At 33.9% G+C, this 23710-nt stretch overlaps 1 protein-coding gene across 1 annotated transcript; it reads left to right on the forward strand.

Moving 5' to 3' along the window:
• Window positions 1–3152: 3152 nt before the first annotated feature.
• LOC106472457 (transmembrane protein 65-like) lies at window positions 3153–15149 on the forward strand. Its single transcript, XM_013933110.2, has 6 exons — window positions 3153–3422; window positions 3749–3855; window positions 6634–6688; window positions 8335–8377; window positions 12957–13062; window positions 13788–15149. The coding sequence occupies exons 1-6, from the start codon at window positions 3236–3238 to the stop codon at window positions 13911–13913; spliced, it is 624 nt and encodes a 207-aa protein (XP_013788564.2). The 5' UTR covers window positions 3153–3235; the 3' UTR covers window positions 13914–15149.
• Window positions 15150–23710: the final 8561 nt, after the last annotated feature.

The raw sequence follows: 23710 nt of genomic DNA on the forward strand, positions 1-23710 counted from the left end.
ACGAAGACGTAACACTATTAACAATCAGAGATAAATAAGAGGTATTTTCAAATTATGGATTGATCATGTTACATTTATGTACTACGATTAAAATATTTTCGAGATGTTCAACTTTATACAGAAACTGATCCAACCAATTATTTCCCCCCCCCATGTTTTCTTAGACTTCATTAAATAAATAAATAATGTTACGTCTGTGTTCGTTTGTTAATTTTTCGTAGACATTCTTTCCGAGAAACTTCAGCAATACAAGTCTTTTCTTAAATAAAACTAGTTTATTTTTTCTCAATACAACTTTGCAATGCATTTAATTTCCACAGTCACTTTGACTTAACACACGCTAGAATTCACAACGATTCACGCACATTACTTATGGCTTGACTCGATATCTGTCTCTATATCTCTCTGTCTGCAATTATATTCAGTTATATATCTAAGCCGTCACTTCTCGCCGGTCTTATATATGCAAAATAGAGGGTGTCTCGAGTCTTCAGGAACCTTCTAGATACCCATTACGTGTTACCAGCGTCACGTGACTTCAGCTGTTGTAACAATATCATATAAACAACTGGCTTTTCTTCTGATGAAGTAGAAAACACGAAGAATGACGTAAATTCTTAAGATTATAAAGTAAACACTTGGCTGTTGGAAATAGAAGGCAATATCTAGCAGGTGATCCTATTAATTATCAAAAAAGTAAGATGTTTGTGTTGTATTGGAGTTCATTTATTAAGCTAATCTTTCCATATGTATGTTTTAATATCAAATACAGCTTTCGAGTTTATTTCTTTAATTCTCAAGTTGTATAGCCATCTGTGGTTAGGAGTATTTGGTGCCTTTAGACAGTTTGGATGTGTGAATTTGTAATAAGTTAATATTAAAAGAAAAATTAACTTGACAACCAAATTAACTAGCTAATTGGAAGTGACTGTTTCACATTCTATACGTAGGCATACTTAACCTGTGAGTTTTCATTAACTTGAAAATTTGAGAACACAGGGTCATGTTAACTTGAAAGTTTGAGTATATAAGGTCACTTTAACTTGAGAGTTTGAGAACACAAGGTCACGCTGATTCCATGATGCTATGTTATGATAAGAGATCTACTGAAGTCTGCTTTGTACCAGGAGACAAGGTGTGGTTGTATAATCTCAGGAAGACCAAAGGGAAGTCTCCTAAGTTGTCTTCTCCATGGAAAGGCCCATATGATATAGTGGATCGTCTCTCAGACGTGACTTTCCGAATAAATGTGATTAGCGAGGTAAGCTGAAGGTGGTGCATGCCAACAGGCTTTGGCGTTATCACGGTCCAGGACATTTCAGTTGGAACAAAGTGAACAACGGAACTAATAACGCTGCTGAAGACGTATCATCTGAAAATGCCACTGTCGAAGAAGAAACTCTACCCGGTTTTGAGAAGGAAAACAGTGAAGCCGTTAATGAAGCTACTACCACTACTGTGACTGTTACCGATAATGGACATTTCCTGATGGAGCAGATGAATCCCACTGTTATGTCTCTGGTCGTTCTTCTTGTTTCTTTTATTTTCCTCGAACAACTGCTGTAATCTCTCTTCTTGTTTCTTTTCTCGTTCTTCTTGTTTCATTTCTCGTTTTTCTTGTTTCTTTTATTTTTCCTCCAACAGCTGCTGTAATCTCTCTTGTTTTTTTTTTGCTGCTCTTGTATTGCTGCCATCAAATCTGCTAAGCTGTAGTTTGATCTACCACTTCTCGTTTCCTTTTTTTTTTCGTCCCACTCTCTGACACCAATTTGTTATGTCTCTGGTCGTTGGTTAATTTTCCGTAGAAATTATTTCCAAAAAACTTCAGTAATACAAGTCCTTTCTTAAATAAAACTAGTTTATTCTTTCTCAATACAAATTTGCAATACAATTAATTTTCACAGTCATTTTAACTTAAACACACGCTAGAATTTACAACGATTCACGCACTTTACTTACGGCTTGACTCGATTATCTGTCTCTATATCTTTCTGTCTGCAATTATCTTTCCGCCGTCACTTTATTTGCCGGCTTATATACGAGAACATAGCATGCCTAGAAAAGCCTAGAGTTGCGAGGAACAGTCACGATCTTTCTAGAACTTCAGCGCATGCTCCAGGCGTCGCGCGACTTCCACTGTCGTAACACCACGTTAAGCAGAAGCCAACGAGACAGAGACTAGTACGAAAGAAGAGACATCGTGTAAAATTAAGAGACTTTGCTGTATTTTAATTTTATGTTTGTAAATTCTGTACATTTAATTAAGTTATTGTTAATTACCTATTGGTTTAATGTAAGTGGCTATTGTTAGGGACGAACTTTACTAAGGAAGGGTCAGTGTTACAACAGCGGAAGTCGCGTGACGCTGAGAGAATGCGCACTGGAGTTTCTCGAATTACCAGGGAGCCCCGCGCATGTCCGAGTGTTTGCTAGACGCCCTCTTTTTATAGTTTATAAGGCTGGCAAAAAAAGCTAGCGATATAGATAGATATAGACATAGATAATTGAGTCAAGCGAACAGTAGGCACTGTAAGTAAAGTGTGTGAATCAATGTGATTTATAGCGTATGTTATAAAGGTTGTTAAGTTTAAAGTGACTGTGGAAATTGGGCCCAGCATGGCCAGGTGGTTAGGGCGCTCGACTCGCAATCTGAGGGTCGCGGGTTCGAATCCCCGTCACACCAAACATGCTCGTCCTTTCAGCCGTGGGGGCGTTATAAAGTAACGGTCAATCCCACTATTCGTTGGTAAAAGAGTAGCCGAAGAGTTGGCGGTGGGTGGTGATGACTAGCAGTCTTCCATCTAGTCTTATACTGCTAAATTAGGGACCGATAGCACAGATAGCCCTCGTGTAACTTTTCGCGAAATTAAAAAAAACAAACAAACTGTGGAAATTCTGTGTATTACAAAAAGTTGTATCGAAGAAGAATAAACTATTTTAAACAAAGAAATGACTGGTATCGCTAAAGTTTCTCGGAAAGAATTTATTCCGAAAATTAACAAGCGAGCAGATACGTAACAGTATCTATATTGATGGATTGATTAAACTTATTGTACTACAACAAATAATACTTCTGTTTTGTTCTTTTAAAACTTTAAATGTTTATATACACGCAGATGGCGTTTCAGAGGGCGAGTTAATAATGGCTCTGACTGTGAAGACGGTTTTACGGAGTTGTCAATCTTTATTTTTTAAATGTAATTCTTTGCGTTCTGTAGAAAACTTGTCTTCAAATATGCGTCAAAGATTTTCGGCATCAGCTACGTATAGAGGATTTAGAAAATATCAAGGAAGACGTGAAATACCAGCGGTAGTTAATGTTAATAATGTGAAAGATCTTATTTACTCTATGAATACCGCGGAACGACAAGTTTTACTAGAGGAGCTTCAAGCTTTTCAAAGCAAGTCACAAGCCGAGAAAGGTAGAACAATACTTTGAGTATTATTGTATTATTAAAACTAACAAAGCATTTATGTATATATATACATAATCTTTAAACACATCATTGTATTTATTGTTGTTATATTAAAAACAAATTGATAAATTTCATATTTATGATTTTAGGTAGGACCTAATACAAAAATCACTGAACTAAATGATCATCACAGAAAGTTAGTAAGAAGAAAATTTAAAAATAAAAAATTGGTACATTTAACTGTTTTTACAGCAAAGACAGACAAAAAAAAACTTGAATATTTTGGAATAGTTTATTTAGTAATAAATATATAATTTTTTTTCATGGAAAAGATCAGAATTGTCCCCCAACTGTTCAACAGCTTCGTGCTATTGGCATACACTATGCACTTCCATTTGTTGGATTTGGATTTCTGGATAACTTTATAATGATCATTGCAGTAAGTTGATTTTCGTTGCTGTTATTTTTAACTGGCTGAAAGTGTAAAAATTAACAGTAAGGATTTCTTTGAATATATTAAGGGTAAACAAAATGTTAGGATGAGGTAGAATTTTTGAGGGATAATAAAGGAAGGCTCATATCTGATGATTATGAGATGGCTGGGCTATTAAACCTTGCTTTTTCTTCAGTTTGGGAAGTTTAAAAAATGATGAGGCTCCTGGACCAGATAATATTTCCCCAAGAGTTTTGAAGGAGGTTGAAGATCGGATATGTGAGCCACTTGCTACTGTTTTTTGTCAGTTCTTGAATAGTGGGCAGGATTCCAGAGGATTGGAAGTTAGCTAATGTTACTCCTCTTTTCAAGGGAGGTGATAAAAATTGTCCCGGTAATTATAGACCCATTAGTCTTGCATCAGTTGTGGGAAAAGTTTTGGAAAGTCTGTTGAAAGATGCTTTTCAAAGTCATTAAACAAAGTTTAGAATTTTATTAGATAGTTAACATGGTTTCACAAAGAGAAAATCATGCCTTACAAATCTTTTGACATTCTTTGAAAATGTTACTTCTTATGTAGATGAGAGTAAGGGTGTAGATTTAGTGTATCTAGATTTTCAGAAAGCATTTGACAAGGTGCCACATAAAAGGCTTGTTAAAAAAAAAAGCTCAAAAGATGTGGGGGATAAATTAGCAATTTGATAGAAGAGTGGCTGGATGTAAGAAAGCAGATGGTTGTTTCAAATGAAGTTCAAACTGGATTAATGTCACAAGTGCAGTACCTCAGGGCACAGTCTCAGGACCTTTGCTCTTTTTTTTTATATACATCAATGATATAGATGAACGAATATTCAATAAATTATTTAAATTTGCTGATGATATTAAGGTCTTGGGTGTTGGTAACTGTGAAGAGGATTCTGCTGATTTACAAATGGATTTAGATCATTTAGTGAGCTGGGTGACTAACCCATTCACCATGGCTGGGAAATATATGTTCCAACCACAGTGAGAGGGTTAAATGGCAGATGGGTTATAATTATAATAAATGCAAGATAATGCATGTGGGTTATCATAATTTGAATCATAAGTAAAATTTGGATGGGAATAACCTTAACTGTGTCATGAAAGAAAGGGATCTTGGTTTAATAGTTGATCACTCTCTAAAGATATCCAAGCAATGTGCTGTTGCTAGTGGTAGGGCAAATAGTATTTTAGGCTGTATCTACAGAATTATTGAATACAAGTCTAACGACACTATAATTTCATTGTACAGGTCACTGGTTAGGCAACATTTGAAGTATTGTGTTCAGTTTTGGGCTCCTTACCTTAGGAAGGACATTAAATTGTCTGAATGGGTTCAGACGAGGGTTACTAGAAAGGTACCTGGGATAAAAGGGTTGTCATATGAAGATCTCTGAAATTTTCTCTTAAAAAAAAGAAAAGTTATGGGGATCTGATTGAAATGTTTAAGATTGTTAAGGGGATTGATGGTGTTGATGAATCATCTTTTTTCATATTTAATAATCAGAATAGTATGACAAGGGGACAAAAATATAAATTTTGGCAAGGTAGGAGTCATCTTCAGCTAATACAGTTCTATTTTTCTAACAGGGTGGTTGGGCTTTGGAACAGGATGCCTTCGGATGTTGTGGAGGTAGTAAATTTAAGTGAGTTCAAGAGAAAGTTTGATAACTATATGAATGATAAGGGCTGGATTTGAGTTTTTTTTAATAGTTTTTAATTTAGTTTAGAAGATGGGACAGCCTAGATGGACCAATAGGTCCCTTGTTGTCCATGAATATTGTTATGTTAAATAACTGAAGAAAAGAAATGTCGAAAGAAATTACTAAAAATGTTTTTCTCTGTCGTTGGAGAAGAGAGAACAAGCCAAACTATTTCTGATTTGGAAATTTCTGATCTACAGTGTCTGTACGTGTATTTCATCTGTACATGTACAAAACCAAACATCATGGTACGTGTATTCCATCTATACATGTACAAAACCAAACATCATGGTACGTGTATTCCATCTATACATGTACAAAACCAAACATCATAGTACATGTATTCCATCTGTACATGTACAAAACCAAAACAATAGTACGTGTATTCCATCTGTACATGTACAAAACCAAACATCATAGTATATGTATTCCATCTGTACATGTACAAAACCAAACATCATAGTACATGTATTCCATCTTACATGTACAAAACCAAATGTCATAGTACGTGTATTCCATCTGTTTGTGTACAAAACCAAACATCATAGTACGTGTATTCCATCTATACATGTACAGAACCAAACATCATAGTACGTGTATTCCATCTGTACATGTACAAAACCAAACATCATAGTATATGTATTCCATCTGTACATGTACAAAACCAAACATCATAGTATATGTATTCCATCTGTACATTGGTTCTGATAGGTGGACTAATTTAAAGTAATAATAATAATAATTTGGAACATTATTTTGAGTAGTTAATTAGTTTGTGAGTCAAGACACTAATTGATTAAGCTGAATAATCTTGAATTAATCAAAAATACTAATAATAAATCCTAATGGCAGTATTTTGATTACTTGTATAGTTGGAAAAAAATAACTTGAAACACTAATTTCAATTAGTTGATTCTTTCTTTGATATTAATTGATTTAATTGTAGATTCGATTCATTGATTATTGTACGTGACACTAAACAGTATAGGAGATGCTCACGGGTAATTGAATTAATTGCCCAGGTCTGCCTTGAGTTAATACTTGTACTTTTGTTTTCCAGGGAGATTACATTGATACCACAATTGGCCTGACTTTAGGAATATCAACAATGGCAGGTAACAAAACAAATTATATGCTAATTTGGTCATATGACTGAACTTAATGAGCTATTCTAGTTTTAAAACAAATCCAAGCCTTCCAGTGAAGCTATTAAAGCATATATTTTGAATGTGGTCTTATTTTTATTGATATAGGTGACTTCTAAAGCCTATATTTTTTAACCAACCTGAACCAAACTTCTTTACACTTCTATATTTTTCACAAAAGATGTTAAAAACAGGACTTTTAGAAAGGGATCAGATTCTTTACTGTAAACAAAGTCTATAAGAAAATCTCCATAAATTGATAAATTATATTTGATAAACATGAGAAACCTATTTTGGCATCAGATTTTATGAACGGGTGTATGTTATGGATGGGCCTTATTCTTTATAGTAGGTGTCTATGACTTGTTGGCAATAAATTTCAACAATGAACAAAGAGCTCACATTCACTTGCTTTAAAATAATATATCAAAACAAGTCAAAAATGTATACAAATGTTCATCACACCGTGGATTATCGCAGTTGTATCCAGAGCTTTAAATAATTCTTTTTCATCAAGTTCCACACAGGCTGGTTCAGTTATTTTAGAACACAATATGACAAGACTGATTGTTCTTCCTGCTCTGTTATTACAATACAGTTTGTGATAATTTCACTTCAAAATCACCACTGTAACTGTTAGTTACCACAATTGTATCCAGAGTTTTAAATAATTGCCTCTTTTTTTTGTCAAATTCCACACAGGCTGATTCAATTACTCTAGAACACAGTTGACAAGACAAATTATTCTTCCCTTCTCTGTTATTGCAATATAATCTGTGAAAAGTTTACTTTAAAAATTGCTGCTATATTATCTTTATGGCTAAACTCACAAGCACACAGTCTAGATCTATTTAACTGTATCTCTCACTAACATACTAACTCATTGGAACTACATTTTGGACAGTTATTTATAACACCTAACAGAGGCCTAGAACTTTCCTTACACTACGAAATATTACGATGCAATAACACAAGAGAAAACTTAGAAGGTTCTAGTAACATGATGCAATAATACAACAAGCACCAGTTCACAACAATCGAACTACACAATATATTATCTGTACAGTTACGTAAACAAACGTGCGATAAACTATCACTTCTAAAAATAACATTTGGTCCAATTGATATCGTAATTTTATGAGAGGTTCATGTTTGAAAATTGGTTATTTCTAATGAAATTAGGCAGAAAACTTATAAATGTCTATATTTTTGGCTAATGAGCCTATTAAATCCTTTTATGTTACAACCTATTACTTTACCCTATTTTTTCTTAATAATAGCCTGGTAGACCTTAAAATCTCTTATTGACAGATTCACTTGTGATATGAAAGTTGTTTTAAAGATCTATGTAAAAATATATAAAATTCTCCCTTAATATTAATTTTTTCACTAGTTTTTACTTTTAATTAATCAGAGTATTGTTATTTTTGTTTAAGAAAAGTTATGAATAAGATGTTTAGATACAATTTGTTATTAAATTATATTTGAACCTTTTTCTTGTAATTGTAAGTGTCTATACATGATTAAAAGAAAATTCATAATGTCCTGTCTATTCTATACATTCATCATATATTTTTATTTCTTTGTTAAAATGTTTTTTCTTTTCATCAATGCAGCTGCAGGCCTAGGTAACACTCTTTCTGATATAGCAGGCATTGGGTAAGCTTGTAATAATATCATTGTAGCTTTATAAGTAACTGTAGTCTAAATCAGTTTATTTGGATGATTGTATAAAGAACTAGAATATCATTTTTGACCAAGGTTTTCCTGTTATGTTTGTTGAAAATATGAATTTACTCTATTTTGTATCATTGCTTCATATATACATATACATAGAATAAGGTATCAAAAGTAAATGTACTACAAGTTAATTACATTTCCTTGTAATTAAAACTGTAAGAATATTTTCATATGTAATTAATAAGGGAGATTTACAAATTGTCAGGGAAGAGTGAGACATAAGAGTAGCACCACAGTTTGGTAAGTATAACATATTCTTGTACTTCTAGGTATGGAAATAAACTAATTTTGAGTTTAGGCTGATTTTGTTTACACTATTGGTGAGTTTAAAGTGAAGTGTTGTATCAAAATCTGTTGAATGTCATGTCCACTTCGTGAGTTTAAACTGGAGTGTTGTATCAAAAACTGTTGAATGTCATGTCCACTTCGTGAGTTTAAAGTGGAGTGTTGTATCAAAAACTGTTGAATGTCATGTCCACTTTGTGAGTTTAAAGTGGAGTGTTGTATCAAAAACTATTGAATGTCATGTCCACTTTGTGAGTTTAAAGTGGAGTGTTGTATCAAAAACTGTTAAATGTCATGTCCACTTTGTGAGTTTAAAGTGGAGTGTTGTATCAAAAACTATTGAATGTAATGTCCACTCCGTGAGTTTAAAGTGGAGTGTTGTATAGCATTGTTTGCATTAAAGACAAGAATATTGAAGAATGACAGAGGTGTTCCAGAATGGAGGATAAAAATTCTTCCTAATGAAAACTGTTTCATTCCTAACTGTGTGTTAAAAATTTGTCTTAGTTCAACTGTAACTGGATCTCATTACCTTTTTAATGATGCCTCTATATCCATGGTTCCGACAGGTCTAGGAAACTTGGAAAAGTCAGTGAATTTCATATTTTGTTTCTGGTCTGGAAAACATCAGGAAAGTTCATTTTTCTGAGAAAAAAAAGGAAAATTGTGGGAGTTTCGTATGATGTATTGCTGGTTTTAAAACATAGATGGCAAAAAGATAAATTACCATCAGTACAAAAAATTTTATACAGGCTAATTCTGGTACATTTAGTATGTCACTGTGGAAATTTCATGGTTTATCTATACCAATCTCTTTGTTTACCATTAATTATTATGTTTGTAATTGATTACCTAAACAGCAACTAGTTTATTGTCTAAACGGGGTGTAAAGACTATTGACAAGGCTTCATTTTGTCTTCCTAAATCTAGGTCATGGAGAATGATTTTACTACAGACTGAAATTAAAATTCCTTGACAAATTAATATTTAGAGATAGACCATTTCCAATACGATACCTTATCTTCTCTCACATAATAGCTTTTCTCGACTTGTGCTGCCCTCTATATGCACAGTTTTTGCTCGCCTTGATGCTTCCACATACCCTCACGTGATTACACATGGTATAGCTGTGCTGTAGCATGCAAATTAACATACAACACACCCTCCTAGCACAGCTGACGCCCCCTATACTGTACAGCACTATCATCACTTCTCGATTTGGCATTCTAGTGTGTTGTTGTATTTTTTTTCTAGCATGATTTTATTTCAATCGTGCATTATCGATTCTTTTGCGACTTTTTTGACAACTTAGTTTGTTGTTTGATCACTTAGTTTTGTGGAATTTGTTTTATTTGCAGTGCAGTCTCATGCTACTCCTTTAGATGTTCCACGACCTTCCACTGTCTTCACAGACATGCTTTCCCAGGTATTTTACCTTTTATCTCTTTCCCCTTTGTTATATGATTCCTCTCCCTCCCTCCTACATCCTGCTCCTTCCTTGAATTATTTGGATTTCCCTCCTTCTCCTGATATTTGGATCTATGCTGATCAATTTCAGGCCCAATTATGCTTGGGGGTCAACATGCCTCATCCTTCAAATTTTTTGGTCTCTTACATTTTGGCTTATCATCCTTTTTTTGAGTCTCAGACATTGGAGTCTTTACTTCAAGTGTGGGGTTCCAGCCCTGGAACTACATTGAGATTTTCCCAAGCCCAATTTTCACGTCTTTGTCTTACCCTAACCAATATCCTTCATCATCTTTCCTCCATTCATCTCCTTTTTGAGCCTATCCACCATTCCCCTGAGGGGTTTTCAGAGGATACTTGTCCCAACCTTTTGTCTTTTTGTGTTTATCTTCTGCCCTTTCCCTTCATGCTTGGCTCCTTTGTTGTTGGGATCTCCTTGGTAGGGATACACTTTTGTGACCTTTGTTTTGCACCAGTCTATATTTGAAAATCATCCTGACTCTTTTGAGTCGACGGTGGTTGGTACCCACATATCAACATCTCTCCCCTTTCTCCTTAGTTTCCTGTTTCTCCCAGCCATCTCCTACTCCCATTCCTGTGTCTCACCCTCCTGCTTCCTCCCCTCTTCCAATGCCTCCTTTCTGAGTTTTAGCAATGAGTCACAATATTACTCATCAATACATGCTCTGGCACCAGTGGTGTCAGTAGCTATCTCATTGTTTCTGGCACTGTAGGATTTTGGTTGGACAGGTTTGTTTATCTGTGGTACCCATTTATCACAGGTCTGTGGTTTTTTCACATATTGTCAGAAGGATTCTCCCTTTGTTTCTGGGCTCCTCCTTCATTATCTCCACTTTCCATTCCCTTCCCTCCTCCACAAAATCTCATTTGATGCCAGTGCCTATCAGAAACAGTTCGAGATCTTTGATCAAGAACACTATCGAACCTGTCAGTCACCTTACTCTGGGGTTTTATTCCCAGTTGTCTGTTGTTCCCAAGAAGACCTGGGATTGGTGTCCTGTCATTGACCTATCCAATCTCAACTACTTCATTGACCTCCCTCGGTTCACCATGGTATCTTTCCTCACACTTATGTAGGCATTCACTCTGTATCTCTGGATAATGAACATTGACGTCTCTGTTGCATACCTTCATATCCCTATCTTTCCAGCCTTGAGACGTTACCTATGTTTTCCAATTCCATGCTTTACCTTTTGGGCTGGCATCAGCATCTTATGTCTTCTGTTGTATGGTCAGAGGTTTTGCCTGCCAGGATTTACAGTTCTATCAATACTTGGACGACTGGCTACTTTTAGCTCCATTCTAACAACCCTTTTTCATTCAGACCTATTTCCTTCTCTGGGAGGCTGCTCAGATGGTGTGGCTAGTCAAGCTGGAGAAGCCTTATCTCAACACCACACAGTATATGATGCATTTGGGGGTGTTTTTCAACACCTTCCTTAGTGCTCTCTTTGTTTGATGTTGATGGAACTCTTGGTTTTCAAAGCCAAATCCTCTCCTTCTCAATATGTAAGGCTCTCTCTCTTTTGAAGATTTGAGCATCACTGAAAGCCCTTATACCCTGGGGTTGTGCACACGTGTGGTGTTCAGTGGGTGTTGCACAATCAATGGAATCTCATTTGGGATATCTTGGATTCCATCCTCCTCCCTTCTTCCCACCAGGTCGAATTTTCCTGGTGGTGTTCCTTTATCTCCTTCCCATCCCAAGTTGCACCTATTCATAGATGCTTCTTTCACAGGATGAGGCATATATGGTTTAACACAGCTTGGGCTGGGATCATTAATAGGCCAGATTCAGCATTATTGATCATGTAAATGTACCATTTAATTTCAAACAAAGAGAGCACAGTTGAGGAAGGTGTTCAAAAATCCCCCCTTTACCATAGGCTATAATTGCACCATGTTTATCACAGGCTAGAATAGCACCATGTTTACCACAGGCTAAAATAGCACCATGTTTACTAAGTAATAGACAAGATGCTGGAAGACTGGGGGTAAAGATGAGCATATGAAATGTGGCAGAATTTGATTAATAGTTTTGGTTTGGTTTTGAAACTATGGTGTACTCTTGAGATCGAGATATTAGAAGTGGATTAATAGTTTTGAAACTATGGTGTATTCTTGAGATCGAGATATTAGAATTTGATTAATAGTTTTGGTTTGGTTTTGAAACTATGGTGTACTCTTGAGATCGAGATATTTATCATGTAGATTGTGTAATGCTTGTATGTTCATGTACAGTCAGTGTGATAATGTTTCTGTCTAAATTCAAGGGCCATACCAGAATAAATATTATGTGAATGCTTTTAGTAAATATTACTTTGCAGCAGTTTTTATTTAATGTAATAAGAAACATTTTTTAAGAACAAAATGTGAGACTTGACACTTGAACCACTATATATTACAGTGAAGAACATGTTTATGTATGGTAACATGTGTCTGTCATTTACTTTAGCTTCCACTTGGACAATTGAACGTTGAAATAAATAAAGTTTGCTTACTTCAGCAGAAGAGCATCTTGTTATCTGACTTGTTCTAATTGTAACGTAGCTGTTCTCACCACAGGTTTAATGTATTATTTAGTATGGTTCTTTTGTGTATGTATGTGTATACAAATAATTTTTCTGGTTTTTGAATATTTATTTCTTTAGAATATATTTTCTGATTGCACATAAAAGTTTTAATAGTACTGATTTTCAATATTTTTATTTTATTCTGTACTCAGTTCAGCATGGTATGTTGAAAGTTTAGCATCTCGAGTTGGAGTACATATGCCAGAACTGACCCCAACACAGTTAGAGATGTCATCCACTCAGTGGAGTATAAACATGGTAATTGTTAATGTAAACATTAATTATGTAGAATGACTAAAAATATAACAGTTTTTGTTATTCAGAAAAGCAAGCACTGTAATCATTTCACTCAAAGGAAAAGGATATTTAATTTATAAACTGAGGAAATACAAAACATTGCTACTGATTAAAAACTGTTCTGGCTAATTATTTAGAGAAAGTAAAATAAAATTCATCACAAAAACAAATAACTTTAGTTACCTAATTATTATTAGCTCTCTTTCTCAAAATTCAAAAAATTAGTTAATGATTTGATTGTTTAGAAGTAATCTGTTTAAACTGTTGGTTACTTTTTCGTGTTAAATACTCGCTCAAGATTACGCCTCATTGTAGTTTGATGACCAAATGTGTTTAACATTAGTGATAATTTAGTCTGAATTATTGAACTATTTAATTATTTCTCACTAATTACACAAGTGTTTTGCTCAATTTCCTAATCCAAAATATCCAGAGTTAATTCTACTTACTAAACTGTCTCGGAAAGAACAACATAAAATGGCAATTTAGTACCTAAACATTGATTGTTGATGAGTGATTTGTATGTTAGTTATTATTATTTCAACAAATGATTAAGCAATCAAAAACTAATAAAGTACAATTGTTAATCATCCAGTTATGTTGTATAAGGTTTTAGCTACTAAATAATTTGTCTCTTAATTAAGATCTACAGTTTCAGTACTTGTGATGGATGTTGGTTGTTCTAGGGTCGAGCTATCGGTATCACCCTTGGATGTTTATTAGGCATGCTTCCACTTCTTTTTCTGCATGACAGGGGGAAACTAAAAGGAGGATTGGATGATAATAATTCAGACACCAAACCACCTAACTGAAGCTATATCAACAAATCCACCATGTTTAAAGCCATACCATGATGGTCCCATTGGTGTCACTGTAATTTTGGAAATCATAAATTTAATCATTTTTGCACTGTTAGTTATAGTGATTGTCACATGAATATACTTATGTTTGTTCAACTTTCTTTAAATTTAACTGTAGTATGAATCACGTACATATAAACCTGACTGTTAGTAACTTGTATAGAGTTGGATTATCTGAGGTTTGATCTGCACATTCACAGTATTGTTTCTGTTTACCATCTCATAAGTCTTGTTCTTAAATACTTTCTTTTGTCAAGGCTTTCTTTGTATTTTAGCTCTAAGATTAGATTAATATTTTTTCATGTCTTTCTCTCACGTATATATATTTAGAGCAGTTTTGAAAACTAAATGGAAATTCAGTTTCAATTTTATATTTATACTGAACTTCTCCAAACATTTCAGCATCTTCTAGGTAACTAAAAATAAATCATAAACCAAGATTTATGATTTTTGGTTAATAATTTATTTCAGTTCCCTAATGGAAGTTGAAGTTTTCGTATTAGCTTTGCTCAATATTCCAAAGTTTTAATAGCTGATAATAAAACATTTCTTACGGGTATAATATTAAGTAAGATACATACTAATAATGCTATTAGTAATATAAAATAATGCTATTACTAATAATGCTAAAATAATTTTGTAGTTTAGATTTGTATCTCTGTTTTCAAAACTGACAGCATTGTCCACAGTGTGAGCATTCCAAGTGTTTCTTCTTACTGAGTGAGTTTGTGTTTTCTCACTTGATCAAGATTTTTAGTTTGTTCCTAATTGTGTAAAATGTTAATTATTAAAAAAGATCTAAATTTAATATTCCTGATTTTAGAACTACTACTGAAAAATATTCTATTTTTTTGGTAGATTAATAATAGATTATTAAGCTTTATATATAAGTCTTTCATGCTATTCTTTTTTTATTTGCTTTCAGCCTTTTAAGTAGTTTATTTATAATACCTGGCTAGTGTTTGGATAGTGTACTAGATTGTATGTTTGGGTAGTATACTACAGTATTTCCCAAACCTTTGTCACCCATGCCCCCTCTTTAATGAATATGGTTTCTTGGCCCCTTTATTAAACGAGGGTGAGAGTGAGTTAAGTGACAAGATGCAATACGTGTTATAGTAATTGCTTATTATTTTAATCAATTCATTGTTGGTAAAAGAGTAGTGATGACTAGCTGCCTTGCCTCTAGTCTTTTATTGCTAAATTAGGGATGGCTAATGCAGATAGCCCTCGTGTAGCTTTGCGTGAAATTCAAAAACAAACAAACAATCTTCATGAAATTTGGCAAGCTATCTGTAAACATTACAAGTCTTTTGTACACAAAACATGGGAGATTTTAATTAAGTATTTTTACTAAAAACTTGTCCTTGAACATATGGAGTCGTATTGTTAACATGAAGTTAAAATGTGGGTTGCTCTGAAGTGATTTTCAGTTTAAGGTTAAAAATTATCAAATATCATTTGTATAATTCAAAACTTCTTAAATAAATATCAAACATTTTTTTCACTAAAACTTTATATTTTTCTTTACCCTAACTCTATATGCATTTGGTCAACTTGACCGACCTTGTGATTACCATAAAAAAGTGAAATAAAATTAATAGTACTGTTCTTTCCTTTTAATATTGACCATAAGTTCCAAAGTAATTCATTTTAAAAAACCAAAAAATATGAAATTACAATACTGGTACTCGTAAAACACTGTAATTTATCTGGCTCTCTAACTAAGCTGTATAATGGCTATAAAAATCTAATTTTTTCCATAGCAATGATTTAGTCAACACATTTGTAGTAAAACTTTAGCTTTTCCTTTCAAGCCAGTTACAAGTGACTGCAGATTTATGTACCCTGGAATGTTCTCTTTCTTTTGGTTATAAACATACTTAATAGAAGTAGGTGTGAGTAGAAAAGAGGTCTCAAAAAAGTAGTGGGAGGAACTACTTTGGTAGGTTTACATGGAGTAGTGGGAGGAGCTACTTTGGTAGGTTTACATGGAGTAGTGGGAGGAGCTACTTTGGTAGGTTTACATGGAATAGTGGGAGGAGCTACTTTGGTAGGTTTACATTGAGTAGTGGGAGGAGCTACTTTGGTAGGTTTACATGGAGTAGTGGGAGGGGCTACTTTGGTAGGTTTGCATGGAATAGTGGGAGGGACTACTTTGGTAGGTTTGCATGGAGTAGTGGGAGGGACTGCTTTGGTAGGTTTACATGGAGTAGTGGGAGGGACTACTTTAGTAGGTTTACATGGAGTAGTGGGAGGGGCCAGATTATCTGGCCAGGTAAGTGTACCTGATTATTTGTTATTCCTTTTTCCAAAGGATATGATAAAAGTTATCCCAGTAATTATATATCTGTTGGCCTTACACAAGTTGGAGGAAAAGTTTTGAAATTCAGATAGAAGGTTTGCTGGCAAAGTCATTTAAGAAAGTTTAAAATTTTGTTGGATAATCAACATGGTTTCACTAGAATAAAATCTTGCCTTACTAATCTCTTGAAGAGGTTATTGTTTATATAAATGTGGTAATAGTGTGAATTTGGATTTTCAGAAAGCATTTAAGAAAGTGCCACATAAAATGATTGTTAAAAAGTTATATGTGTAGGTGTGATGGATAAGCTGGCTCATTATATATAAAAATGTCTGGATGGAAGAAATTAGAAGGATTTTATAAATAGAGTTCAGTCTAATTGGATTAATCTCATAAATGGGATAACTGTGGGCTCAGTTTAAGATTTGCTCTTTTTGATCTATATCAGTGACATTGATGAGAGAATGGTCAATAAATTATTTTGATTTGATGATGATTTGTGTGTTGCTGGTTACGAGGATGCTGTTGCTTTACGAAAGAATTTGGATTATTTGATGACTTGGGCAAATAAATGGCAGATGGCTTATAATTACAATAAATGCAAGGTAATTCAATTGGTTATTATAATTTGAATTATAATGTTGATTGGTCAATCTTAAGCCATCCAAGCAGTGTGTTGTTGCTAGTCCTAGGGCAAATAGGATTTAAAGTTGTATCTGTAGAAATATTAAATATAAGTATAAAGAGTTTGTAGTTTCATTGTACAGATCACTAGTTAGACCACATTTGGAATATTGTGTTCAGTCTTGGGCTAGGCCACATTTGGAGTATTGTGTTGTATCTGTAGAAATATTAAATATAAGTATAAAGAGTTTGTAGTTTCATTGTACAGGCCACTAGTTAGACCACATTTGGAGTATTGTGTTCAATCTTGGGCTAGCCACATTTGGAGTATTGTGTTCAGTCTTGGGCTAGGCCACATTTGGAGTATTGTGTTCAGTCTTGGGCTAGGCCACATTTGGGGTATTGTGTTCAGTCTTGGGCTAGGCCACATTTAGAGTATTGTGTTCAGTCTTGGGCTAGACCACATTTGGAGTATTGTGTTAGGCCACATTTAGAGTATTGTGTTCAGTCTAGGGCTAGGCCACATTTGGAGTATTGTGTTCAGTCTTGGGCTCCTTATCTTAGGATGGACATTGAATCGTTGGAAATGGTTCATAGGAGAGTTATTAGGATGATAACTGTGATGCAAAGGTTGTCATACGAGGACAGGATAAGTTCTTTAAAATTGTTTTCTCTTGAAAAATGAAAAGTTAGATGGGGGTATAATTGAGGTGTTCAAGATTAGTATTAACTTCCAATCAGAGCAAGCTTTGTACTTAAAGGAAAACTAAAAATCAACCTGGAAATGGTATAGCTAATTAAATACTGTATATACTCCTGCAAAGGTCGAATTTTTATTACTTAAATTTAAAAAATCCACTTTCACTTAAGGATTAGTCCCAAGACTACTAAAATCAGTGTGCAAGGAATTTATATATTCTTGCAACGTTTTAGAACGTTAACTGCCATGCCTAGTTTTGTATCCTCACGCTGAATAGCTTTAGCGAGAAATGCTGTTACTTGAAGACAAGAATCTGCTCCAACCAAATTCAGGGAATGAGCAGCACCTGGAATATATAAGTTTCTTTATAACACCCAGACATATTATGTGTGGCTTTTAATAGATAGAACCTCTCTTCTACATTATGGTAAGTTTTGGGACATAGCAAACTATCACAGGTGTTAGTCAGATCTGGAGTGGAATCAACACTAAGTGAGAAGTATTTAGCCTCTTTGATTTTTTTGCCATTTATCTCTGAGTTTGAGATTTCCTTGGTCTTTCTTTTAGCGGTACCTCTCTTCTTCCATGTTTATGATAAATATAATAATGGATAATTCCATTTCCACAGTCTATGTTACATAACTCCAGAATTGTAAGGCAGACACTATTTAAAACATAATTTTAAATTATAATATATTGTGTAGAATGCAATTAAATTACTATATATGTAATAAAATGTTTCATAAAATTTAAACAGTAGGTATTACATACTTTTGTGATGTATATTTAGTGTATATAATATTTAAATATTTTAACTACACACACATTACTAATTTATACTGAATTATGTTCATTTGTGAAGAAGATAAAGATACTCTTTGTATTCATTGTATTTTTATTTGTAATCTATTTTGCTATATATAAATATAAAGTATTATTCTTTCAGTTTATTATATTTTTCTTTTTAATTATTATCCCTAAATGTATACACATTGTTTGTGTTTTAAGAGACAGAATTCATGCATATTAAAATTGCTAATAAAACAGTTATAATTTTATATAAAATATTTGTTTCGAATCACAAAGGAACATAATTATCTTTTTTTGTATATAATTAAACAATATTACTTAAATTAATTAAAGCAGCAGACTGTAACTTCATTGAAATGCATGTTATGTGTGTTGGAGTATCCATAATTAAAATAGCTTGTTTGAAAATTTTTTGTCATGTATGGTTTTGTCCTAAGTTTACTCATAATTTAATGCAACAATGTGACTTACCAACATACTTAAATTTTCAATGGATAATTCGTCAAACCATAACCAATACCCCATGTTAGGCCAACAAAGCATAGGCCATTCATTCCTAACATAGCCTCAAAGTTAGATCAATTGTAGACTAACTAAACAAGACCTGCCTGTCACTCTTAATTAAGTTAACTGTAATTATATGATTAGCTAGGCTATGTTCAAGCCACATTACATTAGCCTTACTAGACATTTTTCGACTATGACTTGAGTTTAGCCTACCCGCATCAGCATAACACTGAATGAAGTGGTAAATTTCTACTTCGTCACATAGGATGCACTGTTAATATTTTCTATATTACTATATATAAATCTGGAACTGATTAAAAATGTTCTTATTTTATAAAATGAGTGTCATGCACAGCAGTCCACAGTCATACTGTCCTCTAATCACTCTTTACATACAGTATAGTATCCTAAAATATTTGGGACCCCCATTTGTCTTGGGGCATCTGGGCAGCAGCCCTGTCTGCCCTCCCATTAATCTGCCACTGATTTGTCAAGGTAGATTATCAGAATATTTGTACTGTTAGTTTATAAGTTACTGTTTTTGGTTAATTCTTAAAGTATCTTGTTTGATAAGGTTATGAAATAATCTTTGTGGCTAGTTTGTAAAATACTCAGTTTGGTTAGCTCCAAGATAATCTTTGTGGCTAGTTTGTAAAATACTCAGTTTGGTTAGCTCCAAAGATAATCTTTGTGGCTAGTTTGTAAAATACTCAGTTTGGTTAGCTCCAAAGATAATCTTTGTGGCTAGTTTGGAAGATATGTACTTTGCTGTTAAGATAATCTGCTTGATTAGTTTGTTTCATAAGATAATCTTTAGTAAGTGTGTTTTATTGGTTGGCTGTTATTCAGGTAGTCCTTTTTATTGGTTAGTTTGGCTGTCTTTTATGTAGTAAACTTTATTGGTTAGTTTGGCTGTTTTTTAGGTAGTAATCTTTATGTAAATGTGTGTGTGAAGAAACTAATGTAGTTAAAACAATAAATGTAGTCCAGTTTCTGCCTGTAGTTTTTGGTAATGTTTATCTCTATGAAAATGCTGTTTTTCAGAGCATGTTTTAAGTTAAGTATACGTACTGTCCTGAAAACACTATCCATACATGATTCAACATCTTTCTTGTACTTGGACAAGATAAATAAGTAAGTGGGACCTTATTCTAAAGTACTTCATATTTTCATGAGATATTCTTTGGTATATTTGTAGTCACTAATGTAAAAGTATGTTTTAAAGTAATTTTTGAATTAATCTGCATACAGAAGATTTTATGTCGTTGTAATGCTCTATGTACTTGTTCAATAAAAAAACTGTGAATATAAACAGTTCTTTGGTGATGAGATGAAAAATAAAAAGTATGTTTCAGTATTGTTACCCTTGATGATTTAGTTTTTTATGTGCTGCGAATTCTGTATTGGGCGAATGACAACACAAGATATCTTAAAGCTTTGTTACATTTGTTTGTATGAAAACTATTTTTAAATTGGCGAATGACAACACAAGATATCTTAAAGCTTTGTTACATTTGTTTGTATGAAAACTATTTTTAAATTGGCGAATGACAACACAAGATATCTTAAAGCTTTGTTACATTCGTTTGTATGAAAACTATTTTTAAATGGGCGAATGACAACACAAGATATCTTAAAGCTTTGTTACATTTGTTTCATCCAGTATGAAAACTATTTTTAAAACTTTTCTGTTTTTGGTGTATCATTTTATTTTTTCATTTGCTGGTTGATTTTCTCTTGAAATTATTTTCTATTTCAAAAATTCACTTAAAAAGTAATTTTCTTTTTATGCAGTTGTTTCTTATCGCATCTAAAACTTAGGCTTATGCATAGCTCATATCGTACTTATAACAGTGTCGTAGAACTCACAAATAAGTGTTAATAGAACAATCTAATATAATTGATGTTTAAATATCTTACTTAGAAAATAAAGAATTGAAATATATTACAATACATAAATAAGTGAGAAACAAATGTGAAGTAAAATATATATGCAATTAATTCTCTGAATTTATTAAAAGTATGAAAACAATGAAAGTATTTATGTATGCATAAGGTTGTTAGTTAGTCCATAAAGAGTTGTTACACTAAAATACAGATATAATTTGACCAGGTTTTATTGATGGAAATGTTTTTGTCAAGTTAGTTGTAATGAGTGGTTTTATAGATAGTTATGAGATTTCCAATGTGATTGAAATTTGAAAGTGTTTAGCATGTGTGCTTTTACCAAGTGTTAGCATATATACATGTATGATTCTGTAGGTTCACAAACTTTCAGTAATATAAAGTTTATTAAATTGCATTCAGTTATTTTGGCTATTTCATTGTTTAAAACTAATTATTAAGTAGTAACAAATCACTTTCATGTAAATTGAAATTTGTGGACATTTTTGTTAAGTGAAAATAGGTAGCTTACAACTTACTAGTGATATTGTGTAAAGAAGATGAAACGTTTTGATAGGATTTTTTGAAATATAATGAGTGATGTTACATAACTATTTTCTGCAGATAAATTTTTATTGGTTTCCCATGACATCAGATCGTTAATATCATTAGATATGAGTTTCCAAGCAGTGTTTTTCTAATTACTATGCACCAACATATGTCTGGTGTTTTAATAGGTGTTTTCAAACAGTTATACTTTTTTTAGGCCCAGAATTAGTGATTATGTATGTTAAAAAGACAGTTATTACCAAATATCTAAACTTTACAAGATTTCTTGAGAAAACTAGTTGGAAATTTTTAGTTGTAAGAAATTTTTATGAAAGTATCTTAAATTATCAATAAAGTGTAACGTTTTTACTTAAATACAGACCAAGTTTTCATTGTACTGAAAGCTGCATCCTCGGTTGAAATACAGGTTTTCACCTCACCGTGATCTGTAACTTCACATGAAATACGGGTTTTCACCTCATTCTGATGTCACTTCACGTAAAATACAGGTTTTTTTATCCTACCATGAGCTACTACCTTACATAAAATACAGGTTTTTTATCCTACTGTTACAACAGCAGAAGTCATGCTATGCTGGAAGCATGCGCACTGTAGTTTCTAGAAAGATCATGTTTCTTCCTGGCAACTCGTCTTTTCTACGTGTCCTCTATTTTAGTATATAAGCCCGGCAAATAAAGTGAGATAATTGAATTGCAGACAGGCAGAGATAGTGACAGATAATTGAGTCAAGCACGGTAGTGACCGTAAGTAAAGTGCGTGAATCGTTGTGAATTATAGCATGTGTTTAACTTAAAGTGACTGTGGAAATTAAGTGTATTGAAAAGTTGTATTGAGAAAGAATAAACTAGTTTTATTCAAGAAAGGACTTGTATTGCTGAAGTTTTTCGAAAAGAATTTCTATGGAAAATTAACCAATGACCAGAGACATAACAAATTGGTGTCAGAGAGTGGGACTGAAAAGAAAAAGAAGATGGAAACGAGAAGTGGCAAATCAAACTACAGCTTAGCAGATTTGATGGCAGCAATACAAGAACAGCAGTAGAAACAAAAAGAACAAGAAAAGAAACAAGAAGAACGAAAAAAAACAAGAAGAGAGATTACAGCAGTTGTTGGAGGAAAAGAAAAGGGCAGCTTTCAGAGAAGTTTGAAGGACTTTGCTAGCACCGTAACAAACCTGGGCACAAGAGAGCTCAATGCTGGGCTGGGTAGCAGCCTTTCCTACCGTGGCATCTTCCCTGTGTTGAAGTTTAAAGGTTGTTGGAACTGTGGAGAGCAAAGACATTTGAGGAGCCAGTGTAAGAAAAATTCCACCAATAAGTTGAGGGACGCCCACCAACCCCCATCGTGAAAGTCCAAACAGCTAAGTGTAAAATGGCAAGCACACATAGTGTCAAAGGTGACAGGGAAGCTGGATGTCCAAAGGTGCGACTTTGTCATAAATTCTGCATCTCAGGAAACCCTTGTGAGTATCAAGGTGCTGGATCACAAGGGAGTACTAGAAGCCATACAGAAGCTCTGTGGTGTGACAGGACATTATGCAAGTTTGTGAGGACCAGTGTGGGTAAGTATTGAGCTCATGGGCATGAAGAACAGACAGAAAGTATACTTGGCTGACATTGAAGACCAATGCACATTAGGATTGGACTATTTACTACCGAGGAAGTATGTAGTTAACTTCGATAAAATGACGTTTGGAAACAACAAAGGCCAGATTCCAATAAGTGTTGCTGCATCCGTTGATCTGCATGTCACAGCACTTAAGTCAACTACAATACCACCTATGTAAGAGAAGATAATTTGGGGTAGGATAAAAGAACATCCACAAGGCAGCCTGATGCTTGTGGAAGCAGTGGAAGATCCATCCAGGCCAGCAGATGTGAAGATTGGAAGGTCACTTGTGGCAGGTCATCAAATAGTACCCATAACAGTGGCTAATTTTCTAAATGTGAGAAGACACTTAAGGGAGGGGCATTGTTGGGTGTGTACCAGGAGGTAGAGCCAGTCAGTGTTAAGGTAAGAAATACAACCATAAAGAAAGGACATAAACTTCCAGAACATTTAACTGACCTCTATAAGAAGAGCATAGTTCATTTGTCATCATTTCAAAAGGAGATCATGACCTCGGCTGCACTGACCTTGTGGAGCACAGAATAAACACAGACAATCACCGTCCAATAAAGATCCCTCCGAGGAGAATCGCTCCGGCAAAGCAACAGGAGATGGAGAAGGTCATGGGTGGCCTAATGTAAGAAAGGATAGTCGAGAAATCAGATAGTCCCTGGTCAGCTTCCGTTGTATTAATTCACAAGAAGGATGGGACCCAACATTGCTGTGTGGACTTTAGGGCTC

Source organism: Limulus polyphemus, unplaced genomic scaffold (genome assembly GCF_000517525.1).
Source record: "Limulus polyphemus unplaced genomic scaffold, Limulus_polyphemus-2.1.2 Scaffold5350, whole genome shotgun sequence".
In the NCBI taxonomy this organism is placed as follows: Eukaryota; Metazoa; Arthropoda; class Merostomata; order Xiphosura; family Limulidae; genus Limulus; species Limulus polyphemus.

Excerpts from the sequence above, each read along its gene's own strand:
- LOC106472457 (XM_013933110.2), top strand. The coding sequence starts at position 3,236 with ATGCGTCAAAGATTTTCGGCATCAGCTACGTATAGAGGATTTAGAAAA. Across the intron at positions 3,856-6,633 it reads ACTTTATAATGATCATTGCA|GGAGATTACATTGATACCAC; the intron begins GTAAGTTGATTT and ends TTTGTTTTCCAG. Across the intron at positions 13,063-13,787 it reads CTCAGTGGAGTATAAACATG|GGTCGAGCTATCGGTATCAC; the intron begins GTAATTGTTAAT and ends TGGTTGTTCTAG.